This window comes from Ochlerotatus camptorhynchus, unplaced genomic scaffold (assembly GCF_037179485.1).
Source record: "Ochlerotatus camptorhynchus isolate MF236.1 unplaced genomic scaffold, CSIRO-AGI_Acam_v1.1 ptg000132l, whole genome shotgun sequence".
NCBI classification, from domain to species: domain Eukaryota; kingdom Metazoa; phylum Arthropoda; class Insecta; order Diptera; family Culicidae; genus Ochlerotatus; species Ochlerotatus camptorhynchus.
The window spans coordinates 1,515,172-1,528,045 of record NW_027040622.1 but is presented as its reverse complement, the minus strand read 5'-3'; the positions used below and the strand labels follow the sequence as shown (position 1 = coordinate 1,528,045).

The window sequence follows — 12,874 nt, the reverse complement described above, 5'->3', positions numbered from 1 at the left end:
AGTCTCGTGGCCATCTGGTGGCGGACCTCGATCCGCTGGGTATTCTGAATGCCGACATTCAGAGGGACCTGGAACATAACCTACGTGCGAATGAAAACGTTACTCGCACATACATGAGCTTCGGTAATTGTTCTTACTCACTCTCTATTCTAAACCTACATTTATTTTATATTGGCAATATTTAAAAAAAAAATTGAGATTCGGAACCAGCTCTAGGCTTCTTGTTATATACGTACTTCGTCTTTTTTTTTAAGCATAGACACAATATACTTAATTAACATTCACAAATATGCTGCTGCAGAACCGGGTGTGCTTTATTGCTGTGAGGGCTAACGTGTATTTGTGTGATTGGGTGGTAAATTTTAACCTAGATTTACGGTTTTCAAGTTCACAACAACGGCGGAATGTTGCAGTTCGTTGTGGTGACAAGTTGGGTTTTGTGATCGTATATATTTGTAGTGTAGTGTGACATCTATTTTTGGTTTGTCCTATCTTTCCTGTTAACTTTGTGTATAGTTACTGACCTTAACACCTCCCCTGCTAACCTCAGAAAATATCCTCCAGGTAGAGACACCCCAACACTTCCCTCCAAATGAACATTTTCGTTGAACCAAATTGAACCCACCAATAAATATCGTATTTCTTCTCCTATTTTCTATCCCGGTCCGTCACGAAACATGCGCACTATTGTGGATTGAATGACAAACGATCACGACTTTCCCGTTGCTCCCCGCTACTGCAAAACCAATCGATACTCAATGACTTGATATTGACTGCCCGAAAACTGGACACTCTTTTCAATGTGATTTGCAAAACTACCCATAATTTCAATTCTTCCAAATCAACCATCACAGATTCGGGGTCATAACATTTCTAAACTAGACCCGCTCGGCATTAGTAACGCGGACCTAGACGATAGAATCCCAACGGAATTACTGTACTCTTCCTATCGTTTCGGTGAGTATCAATCAACAATTCAGTACTGTGTATCAAACCAAAAAAAAAACCTCTAGTGTTAGCTTTGAATAGCAGAGTCCCGGAATCGCTTCTCCCTTTCATCTTCGACCAGCATTTTCATAATCTATGACACCTCAATTGGGAATTTCTACCACTTAGTTTTGGTTCTAAATTGTGCACTCTCGAAAATTGCATCGACCCTTACAGTAAGCAAATCGAAACATTAATTTATCCAGTGGCATCTTGCTTCTTGGCTATTATTGTTTATTTGTTAAAAGCTTTAAAAATGCATTTGGAATGACACCTTTCTTTTAAATTTGCATGTGTAGGTGAGTCAATCCGAATGCATTGAATGCTCAGAAAAATGTAACAAATTTGTAAAAAAACACTCAATTTAATTCTTCTGTAATCATACTTTTACTTTTTTTGAAATCTTAAAGCTCAACTCTAATAATACGTATTTACTGTGTATTACTGTGTCAATATAGATACAAACGGGGTCAAAGTTTAGAGTGCAATGTAGGCAGATGTTAGGTATTTAATCCGTTATCTGTTCCTCTAACTCGATAGACTCTTCAACTTAATACACCCTTCAGAAATCTTAAGAAGTTGACTATTTAGGTTAGGAAGAGTTGACTGTTTAGTAGGAAAACGACTAACTTCTAGAGGCTTTTATCGTTATCAAACGCATAGGAAACCGGGTCACTAAGTGATGGCTTTCAATAATTAAAATGGTTTAGGTTTGAGCAACTTTAGATCGCACTTCGACAGCAGAACGGCGTTTCAGCTATGGTTTTGCGTATCCGAAACAGTTCCCATCGAGTACAAACATTTTTTTCCATGCAAAATGGTATGACCTTGCTTCAAGGAATGTTAATAGCATTGGCGTAACTAAGAAAAAACCTAAGGGGAGGAGGTTTAAATTGAATTTTCGAATTTTTCAATTAGGCAATTAGCGAACAATTTCAATTGATTTGAAAGGAAAATACAAAATACTCCCCCCGTAGTTACGCCAAAGGTTGATAGGGTAAGATGGGTCGTCTACACACTTAGATTTTTCTACCGAGCTCGGCTGTGCAAATCTTTTATTGAGATCTCAGCAAAAGTGACATTTGATTGCTGAGTCTCGGATTATGCTTAGCTGAATCTCAGCAGACAAATGAAATGTTTGCTGAGATCTCAGTCAAACTTTTTTTGCCGAGATTTACACAGCCGAGCTCGGTAGAAAAACTAAGTGTGTACTTGATTTATCTATATTTTTGTTTGTCAATGTAGCTCCAATGCTGGTTTGTAAAAGCAAACCTTCTATGGGGTTCAATTGAAACTGTTGATATTGACATACAAATAAATTATTAAATCTACTAGCTGACCCATCTTGCCTCATAGTACCCTACTCTGCCCTTCGCTTTATGCATTTTTACGACGAGTATAAGGCAATAATTTAGGTACATACGACAGTACGTACACCTGTAAAGCTCGTCTTCTACTCGCCATCATTCCCAACGGCTTACAGGGCAATCCACATCCGTTTCCCTTTGTATGATTGTCGATGCCAAGAACTGCTGCTATTCGCACAACTACAATTGGTTTGTGGCTCCCCGTGAACTCTTTATACGTGCATACCCCTAGCCAAAGGGGTCCAACATATCAAACCATTTCAGCGGTCATTCGTTCAGACATTTCAGACATTCCCTAGAGAGTGGTTACACCGTATCTCCCACCAGGGACCCCGGTAATAACTTGCCCAATGCTCTCGGCCACCCTGCATACCACCCCCGTTGACGTTTGAAACTCTATTACATACCTTCAATCTTCTTTTTTTGAGATTCGTTGATTATTAAGAGCTTAGGAGATGACGTTTGTCGTACTTTTATGATGATGGTTCAAAGTAAGAATGACTTCAATTTTGTTATATTCTGTTCGTTTCTTACCACTCGCCAGTTTCGGTTGTGTTCTATTAAAATCCTTTTTGGTTTTCTGTTTCTTTTAATTTCAATAGTTATATGTTTCCTTTATTATTTTGTAAATATTTTCCTTCCCCTGTACACTTTAAACACTAGATCTGTTCTCATTTTTTTTTCTGTAACCAGTTCAATATTTTACTACTACTAATTTTCGAATGCTTTTTGAGTTCTTTCTGTTAGCTATTTTCTACTAATAATATATCTTTAGTTCTTACAATTCTGTTGAGTTGGACACATCGAACGTTTTCTTACTCTTGAGCTTCTGATAGTTGCACAAATTGTGAAACAGTCTTCCCGCTTCTCTAACGCTTGAAACTTACTTATCTCACATGTTACCTCTGTTGTAAATACATACATGCATACATAAAGAATACGAGCAACAACGAGAGCCACGCTAAGACTCTTGGTACGAATTTCCGCGAGAAGTACACACCCAATCAAATGATCATCTTTTCTTCCATTGGTACATACAACTCCGAATTTCAATTACGACCTTTTTTATGTTTCCTTTCTTCACATCTTTCACTTTTGTTTCTACGTGGAACTAATATTGGCTCCCATTCTACTCCCCAACCATAACACATTGGAATCTTTCCATACATGCAGAGGAAGCCGACATGGAACGTGTGTTCAAGCTTCCGAGCACCACCTTCATTGGTGGCAAGGAAAAGTTCCTCCCGCTGCGTGAAATCCTGAGCCGTCTGGAACGTGCCTATTGCAACAAAATTGGCGTTGAGTTCATGTTCATCAACTCGCTCGAACAGTGCAACTGGATCCGAGAGCGTTTCGAAACCCCCAACATTATGAACTATACGAACGAGGAAAAACGTCTGCTGTTGGCCCGTCTGACCCGTGCCACCGGTTTCGAGGCGTTCCTGGCAAAGAAGTTCTCCTCGGAAAAGCGATTCGGTCTCGAAGGCTGCGAAATTATGATCCCGGCCATGAAGGAAGTGATCGACGTTTCGACCCGCCTCGGCGTGGAATCGATCATCATGGGTATGCCCCATCGTGGTCGCTTGAATGTGCTGGCTAATGTGTGTCGTAAGCCGTTGAACCAAATCTTCACCCAGTTCGCCGGTCTGGAAGCCGCCGATGATGTAAGTTCTGACTGTTTGAATTTTTGAATATTTGTGTAATGATCAATTAACATTGTTAACGATAGGGCTCCGGTGATGTCAAGTACCACTTGGGTACGTACATTGAACGTCTGAACCGTGTTACGAACAAGAACATTCGTCTGGCTGTTGTTGCTAATCCATCGCATTTGGAAGCTGTCGATCCTGTGGTCCAGGGTAAGACCCGTGCCGAACAGTTCTATCGCGGTGATGGGGAAGGAAAGAAGGTCATGTCTATTTTGCTGCACGGTGATGCCGCTTTCTCAGGCCAGGGTGTCGTTTACGAAACGATGCACTTGTCGGACCTACCGGATTACACCACCCACGGAACGATCCACATTGTCGTGAACAACCAGATTGGTTTCACCACTGATCCTCGTCATTCGCGTTCCTCGCCGTACTGTACTGATGTGGCTCGTGTTGTGAACGCTCCCATTTTCCACGTCAACTCGGATGACCCTGAGGCCGTTATGCATGTGTGCAAGGTTGCTGCCGAATGGCGCGCTACATTCCACAAGGACGTCATTATCGATCTTGTCAGCTACCGTCGCAATGGACACAACGAAATTGATGAACCGATGTTCACTCAACCCCTGATGTACAAGAAGATTCGCGGTATCAAGCCGGTCTTGGATATTTATGCTAATCAGCTGATTGCAGAGGGATGTGTGACTGCCGATGAAGTAAAGAGCGTCAAGGATAAATATGAAAAGATTTGCGATGAAGCCATGGAACAGGCCAAGGTAGAAACCCACATCAAGTACAAGGACTGGCTGGACTCTCCATGGTCTGGCTTCTTCGAAGGTAAGGACCCTCTGAAGGTTGCTCCAACTGGTGTTATCGATGAAACTTTGGTACACATTGGTAACCGGTTCTCCTCGCCACCTCCGAACGCTGCTGAATTCGCCATTCACAGGGGACTCATGCGTGTGCTGGCCGCTCGCAAAGAAATGGTTGATAACAAGACTGTTGATTGGGCTTTGGGTGAGGCAATGGCCTTCGGATCTTTGCTAAAGGAAGGCATCCATGTACGCTTATCCGGTCAAGACGTCGAACGTGGTACTTTCTCACATCGTCACCACGTCCTGCACCATCAAACTGTCGACAAGGCTACATATCGACCACTGTGCCATCTGTATCCCGATCAGGCCCCTTACACTGTATGTAACAGCTCACTGTCTGAATTCGGTGTGCTTGGATTCGAACTTGGTTATTCCATGACCAACCCGAACGCACTCGTCATCTGGGAGGCTCAGTTCGGTGATTTCAACAATACCGCCCAGTGTATTATCGATCAGTTCATTTCATCTGGCCAGGCCAAGTGGGTTCGTCAGAGTGGTTTAGTTATGTTGTTGCCTCACGGCATGGAAGGTATGGGACCGGAACATTCGTCTGCCCGCGTTGAACGTTTCCTGCAGATGTGCTCGGATGATCCTGACTACTTCCCACCAGAATCGGAAGACTTTGCTATCCGTCAGCTGCATGACATCAACTGGATCGTGGCCAACTGCTCAACACCCGCTAACTATTTCCACATCATGCGCCGACAGATTGCAATGCCCTTCCGCAAACCACTGGTGCTTATGACCCCCAAATCCCTGCTGCGTCACCCAGAAGCCAGGAGTCCATTTAGTGAAATGACCGATGGAACTGAATTTCAGAGGTATGATATACCCATTAAAATAACATAGCAGTTAACTGATCTTGGTTTGCTTTGCAGAGTGATCCCTGATGCCTCCCCGGCTTCGCAGAACCCGTCCAAGGTGAAGAAATTGATCTTCTGCTCCGGAAGGGTTTACTACGATCTCGTCAAGGCTCGCCGAGAACGCAATCTCGAATCGGATATTGCCATCAGCCGACTGGAACAGGTTTCTAAGCGCCACCGCTTTTACACATATATTCGGAAAATATCTAAATCGCTTGCTTTCCATTTGTTTGTTCCAGATCTCACCGTTCCCGTATGATCTAATTAAGGCTGAATGTGCCAAGTACTCGAACGCCGAGCTAGTGTGGTCCCAGGAAGAACACAAGAACCAGGGCTACTGGACGTACATTGAGCCCCGCTTCGACACCGCAATCAACTCGACCCGCGACCTGAGGTAAGATTTGTTTCACTAACTTGTTACTATCGCCATTCAGTCGTCAATCATTCGATTCCATCCAAGACTCCTACATATTCACTCCTGCCATTCCTTTCCGATTGGTATAATATTTGGTATAGATGCCTAGTGGTACAATTGGTACGAAATGTCCATCTAGCGAAAATTTACATCCCTTTGAGCTGTGACCAAACCACAAACTCATTTTTTCCCCTTCTAAAATTCGATCACTATCCAGATTTGATTATGGCACGAATTTCACTTGCACCCTTTCTTCGATCAGTTTCTTTTTAATCTATGTCTATTTTCAAGTCACACTAGATATTTTTCACAACTTTCCACTCCAGCTTCTTATAGGGTCTTCTGTTGGTGGTTGTTGCCAAGTTGTGTTATTTTTGGTTTGAATAGTTTGCTTTTTTATTGGTGCGCGCTCTCCTCTAAATTTATCTCAAAAGTATGCGTTACGGTGGTTTTGGATGATCATTTTAAAGTAAGGCGTAGACTCACCATCGGTTCTTTGTTAAACAAATGATATCGGCAACTGATAGATCTTTCATATAAGAGTGTATAGAGTAATTTTTAGCCGTTCGAGAGTCTGATGAAACCCCACTTAATCAGATGGATGGATATCAACATTCATGTGTACATACATTTTTCGATAGAAACAAAAGATACTCGTCAAACCTTCAACTAATATAACCAAACCCTTGCGCTTCCATGATTGGACTTGTCACGTCAGTAATCGAACGAGTAGTTGTCAAATTATCCCGCAGCTTTGTTTTTTATATGTAAAGTTTGAATTGTTATTTGTTTTGAAGTAGCTACAGTAAGTTGATCCCTTGTTTGCCTCGTTGTTTTTTTTTATCGCCACATAGTTTGCTAATATCTATCGTGTCCAAAAATCCAAGCCATTTTTAATAATAAATCGAAACAACAGAACAAGTCCGTAAAAGTCATTTCCCGTTTCGTGTTCCAAACCGCCCTACCTACTAGTCAAACCAACCACTACTCGATCAGAATTAATCGAAGACAAACCTAGGAACACCCTTTCTCCCTCCTTTTGCAGCGATGATGATGGCGATCTTGTTGATACTACACACAGTGCCTTCGCCACTAGCGCCACCTATCCTACTAGTACCACAGCAACAACTCGATCGACATCGACCACAGCTACAGCGACATCTACTACAGCAGTGTCATCATCGCCCACTTCTACTTCTGAACCTTCTTCTCCATCATCCAACTCTTGGTTGGCTCGTCTCTTCGGTTTCGGCAAGAAACCATCGACCACACCCCCAAAATCCACTAACCATTCCCAATCCGAATCATCTAGTTCATTCAACACTACCTCCAACACTAGGTCAACCTCAATCCCCAACATAACTAATAGTACCGATATCGCAAGTAATAATCACCATAATCATAATGATAAACGTATTGACAGTGTGCAAGACAAGCTTGTGCTGCAGAAAACCACCCAAGGATTCAATATTTCCCAAGGAACCTTCAATGCGCCAACCGACGGTACAAAGGGTCGCAAAGTGAAAATCTCATCGAGACCACTTAGGTGAGAGAACCCGTTTTGCTGCCACCATCTAATGCTGGCGCGCAGTGTCGTGTTGCTGTTGTTGATTTCCGAATCTGGCAACGGGCTTCCAGCCTAGGCCAGGCCGTATAAACTGCCTCTTGTTATACTGTAGGGTAAGGTGGGGCAAGATGAGTCACGGGGCAAGATGGGTTATCTACTTGATTTTTTTTTGTAATTGCCAACATCAACCGGTACTATGTAGCCCCAATATTGGTTTGAAAAAGCAAACCATCATTGGGGTTGCATTGAACCTGTTGATTTTAACAAATAAATAAATTAATAAATGTACTAGCCTACCTATCTTGCCCCATGTTCCATCTTGCCTCACCTTACTCTACAAACCGAGTATCCTTAGATTTAGAGAGTTTACTTTCGCTGTTAACTCATTTGTTTTTACTCATCCCGACTTTGACAAACGTTCTCTGCGCTCTCCTAATGACTGACAAATATTTTTGCTTTCTTATTTTTATTAGTTGCGCTTTCGACATACCTTACTGTTTTTTTTTTTCAGTTGCATTTTATATTTTATCCATTTTATTTTGATTGATTGGTTTGACGTGAATTGGCTGGCTTTCGATACGGAAACTGAATCCATGGAAATTACAAAATTTTGCTTTATCGTTTAATTACATTCACACATCAATGAAACTTTAGCCCGTTTGGAGTAGTGGCCGTTCCATTACGCCAAACGAGGTAAAGCCCATATACACCAAATGCTTTGGTTTGTTTTGAACACTGCCGACACAATTTTTAATTTAATCACAGAATTTCCCATTTCACTGATTAAGTCATTTTTCTACCTATAAATGTTAAACTTTTATGTACAGATCTATCAGACTACTTTCTTTTCCAGGAAAAGACAAACATACCCAACTAGCATATGCAGCTTTGTGACTAACTTTGATTTAATGACCACCTATGATTATTTATTCATAGTATTTATTTACGACATTTGTAATTAACCAATTCCAGTGCCTTTTTTAAAAGAAAAATCGATCAGTTGCGAATAGATATCTTCAATGGATCATACCATTCGAGCAGTTTAACCCTCTCCTTCCCATGGTCATACAGGTGATCCACAACTTTTCGGATCATCTCATGGTTGTCAAATGGTTGTTAATCTACTAATTTAGTACTTATTTATGCTTCTCCATGTGCTAATTATTCTCTTCCATATGTATTCTTGAGAATATAACTGAACAACTATTGAGAAACAGTTACAAAACTAATGATTTTAAACAAAACCCTTTTTTATGGATTCAGACTATATGAAACATCTTTTGTCCCTTTTTGCAAAAACATGTTTTTGCATCTCACAACTACGGAAAAATCCTCTTGGAAGCAGGGTTGCTTCCACTCACTTGCTATAAAAAAATATTTTTCGGTATTATGCAATCATTAGATGATATAATTATGTGTTGTACTTGTAAGTAACAAGAAGAGGGTGTAAAGTATGTGTTTGACTCATAACTCTGGATGGGAGCATACCATCAATTACTGTCAATGGTCGAAAGGTACAGTAGCAACACCTACCCCACCCGTGTCCCCTCGAGATCGTCAAGTCGACGATGACAGGAGCACATATCGTGGTAGGGGTAAACAATAGTTGCAATTTCCAAACCTACGACTGGATGCCTTCCTTCAAATAACAATTGAAGTGCGGTAAAAATCGGTAGAACTGTTTCAAACACACAGTTGGTACTTGAACGGGTCGGTTTTCATCTCTTTTTGCCAGTGGTGGCGGGGGGGGACACCCCTCACCGTCCCTCTCCAAAGGGGGAGTTTGGTAAAGAGAAATGAAAAAACCGATTTGTACCTTCCATAAAAGTTGTCCTAGTTCGCTATTCTAATATCTATATACAATCTTCACACTGCCGTACTCTAACGGAACTATCAACTCTATGCTTTCATCTACTCCATCTATCGTATAAAAATTACCACTACAGTCTGTTATTTGAAATTAGCATCTTCAACTATCATAAAACCTGTCAATTTCGCTTTCAGAGCGTCATAATCAGCGATCTTATGCTTCGTGAGCGTTCACTCTGAGTGAGCGCTCACGAGTCATAAAATCGCTGATTGTGACCCTCTGAAAGCAATATTGACAGATTTTATGTGTCAAACACATACTTCACGACCTCTTCGTGTAACTTAACTGTACTAATTATCATTATACCATCTCATGATTTCATTATTCCGAAAAACATTTTTTTATAGCAAGATAGTGGAAGTAGGTGGAAGTAACCCTGCTTGGAAGGAAAGGGTTAAAATGACTTTTCCTATTACTTTTTCCATTTATTACGTGGAGCAATACTATGAGATTGTTTCTACTAGAACTTCGAGAAAATATGTTTATGATAGGCTTGAAAATTCAAATTTATTGCCCCGTTTCCTTGAAATCTCTGGTAGAAGGGCGTCCCAAAACTGCTCGAATATGTGATTAATTGGTTTGAATTAAAATAACTGTCAACCACATTTTTATAATTTAGAATATTATTTATAAAAATATATTTAATGAACATTGAACCGGTACCGATATAAACCATCACTTGAGAAGTTAGAAAAGGAGTTTCAGGCCACTTACTTGTAATTTCGTGCACATACACCGAAAATAGTTTTCATGTAGCTTCCATTGGAAACGCAAATGATTTTAATCCATAAACAAAATTAATGGAATTCATCTGAGTTTCACATAACATTTATGCGATCACGTTAATTTTATATGATTTTTCATATTAATTTCATCGGCCTCATAATATTCATGTGATTTTGTGGTGGGATTTTTAGCTATGTGATCACATGAAAGCTATTTGAAATTCACATGGTTTTCATCCATTAGATATGTGATAAATTTTTTGAGTGTACGTAATCACAAATGACGTATGCTAAGTTGCACCTATTTTGGACCAATTAAGGATTTTAATTTACTCAAAATGTTGATGAAGAGCTCTACACTGCAAGGAGGTGGCACCCCTATCTTTACTATTAAACAACTAATCATAGCTATCATAGTGCTTAGATCGATATGTGATCACGTTTTTATGCTGGCTACAAAAAGATGGCGGCGTGTGGCCCTTGCTACACTTCCCTTTACAGCATAGCTGTCCCATTCGTCAAAACAGCAAACTGAGAAAAAAGCTGTTGTTGATTTTGTTTTCGCTCTGGCCTCTTATGGATAGGACAACATAGGGTCAGGTGGGGCAAGAATGCCACCATCAATAATTTTGAAAATAAACACATTTTCAATCCAAGCTTTATCATGAACGTATGAATGATGTTCCTATGCAGCTTTATAGAAAGTTCTGTCCACAATGAAATCTTACAAAAAAAAACAAAAAATCATTTTGTGTTGATGTGTCGAAAATCGAAATTATTTATAATAATTACACTGCCGTTATACATAGAACATGGGACAGTTATGCGTATAACGGCAGTACACATCATAAAATAAGGATACAAAACATTTTTGTTACTACAAAGCTCTCTTTATGGTTATTTTTATTAGGGAAGGCCTATCATTGGCCGTATAAGTATATCAACCTTATATAGTGTGGGTCCGATTTTGGCAACTCGTCTAATAGAATAGAATAGTTCCAGTGGGACAAGTATGCGTCCATTATTCCAGTGCGACAAAACGACTTACCATTTTTTCGATTTTTTGTGTTTTGTAACTGTCCCATTTAATGTGTCCTCCGGCAGTCACCAGTGCCAAATTTGAACAAAACCGAGAGGAAAACAACACGGCGAATAAGAACGACCCAAATTTGAGTTTAGTCAACTCATTAATCACATAAAGTGCAGGAACTTAGCCTCAGCGATGAGTAAATTTGCCTCATGTTTTCCCAGGTTTTTCAAGGATTTTCCAGGGAAAAATTCCCAATTTTGAGAAAAGTAAAGATTTGATTCACTCAGTCTATTGGTACTACTCCGAGACTGAACAAAACTTTTCGTCAATGCCCTCATTTTCCGGCAGATTTTTTAAATTTTCCACAGGAAACCATGAGACAAATTTACTCATCGCTGAGTTCCTGCACTTTTGGCGATTATGAGTGAACTAAACTCAAATTTGGGTCGTTCTCATTCGCCGTGAATATTTTCTTTTCCGTTTCACTCACAGTAAATGTGAGTAACTCAAAATTGAGTAGAATTCGACGTAAAATTGCAAAAACTTAAGTTACTCGCTCATGAAGTGTTTAAAATATTTCTGAATTTTTTTGCAATAGTTAGGGACCAAAGGGCAGTGTTGGAAAAGTTTATTTTCCATAAACATCTTTTCGCTGTTCTTCAGGGAATCATTTCGCTATGCTAAAATCGCGAACGAAATGGGAATAAAAGTTCCCTAATGATATGCACAACAAGTGCAGCCAAAGATTTTCAAAGAGGCTTCGGATTTCACTCGCTCAACCTATTTTACAAAAAAAAAACACCAGAAACTAGCTAATTGAGTTTCTTGTTCCTATCGACGGGAGGGGGAGTACCTATGTATGAAATTCTCTCGATGGATTTCTGACACTGCTGGTGGTTTCTTATTCTAGATTAGGTGTTATGCTTTATGCATGGTGATATTTAGGTTGCATACATGTAGGAGTAACCCGTACGTTTTATGGTGGAAGAATACCTACATTTAGGCTGCATTGAATACACCATTCCAAGGTTTTCACTTTCCATAACGCTTGTTGTATGTCATAGTTTGCGATCTATTTCATCACATACACGGCGAATTCCCAAATTTGAGTTTAGTCAACTCATAAGTCACATAAAGTGCAGGAACTCAGCGATGAGTAAATTTACCTCATGTTTTCCCAGATTTTTGCAGGATTTTCCAGGGAAAAATTCCCGAATTTGAAAAAAGTAAAGATTGGATTCACTATTGGTACTACTCCGAGACTGAATGAAATTTTCGTCAATTTCCTCATTTTCCGGCAGATTTTTTAGGTTTTCCACAGGAAACCATGCGACAAATTTACTCATCGCTGAGTTCCTGCACTTTTGGCGATTATGAGTGAACTAAACTCAAATTTGGGTCGTTCTCATTCGCCGTGAAGGGTTTTTGGTCTAATTTCCGTCCTACTAAGCACAACTCGTGTTTTACCTCTTTTTTGTTAACGGGTTTACAAAAAATTGAATATTTCTGTCAAAGACGACTTCTAA

At 40.1% G+C, this 12,874-nt stretch overlaps 1 protein-coding gene across 5 annotated transcripts in view; it reads left to right on the top strand.

Moving 5' to 3' along the window:
* LOC135700311 (2-oxoglutarate dehydrogenase complex component E1) overlaps window positions 1–12,874 on the top strand; it is a 39,188-nt gene that overhangs the window by 21,533 nt on the left and 4,781 nt on the right. The window contains exons 5-11 of one of the 5 annotated variants that reach the window (XM_065220781.1): window positions 855–957; window positions 2,783–2,845; window positions 3,528–4,018; window positions 4,084–5,699; window positions 5,757–5,904; window positions 5,981–6,135; window positions 7,580–7,702. In XM_065220781.1, coding sequence (XP_065076853.1) covers window positions 855–957; window positions 2,783–2,845; window positions 3,528–4,018; window positions 4,084–5,699; window positions 5,757–5,904; window positions 5,981–6,135; window positions 7,580–7,702 — 2,699 coding nt within the window. Of the gene's footprint in view, window positions 1–2; window positions 124–854; window positions 958–2,782; window positions 2,846–3,527; window positions 4,019–4,083; window positions 5,700–5,756; window positions 5,905–5,980; window positions 6,136–7,579; window positions 7,703–12,874 lie in introns of all 5 variants that reach the window. The other 4 variants (XM_065220783.1, XM_065220782.1, XM_065220785.1 and 1 more) reach the window with 4 other exon arrangements.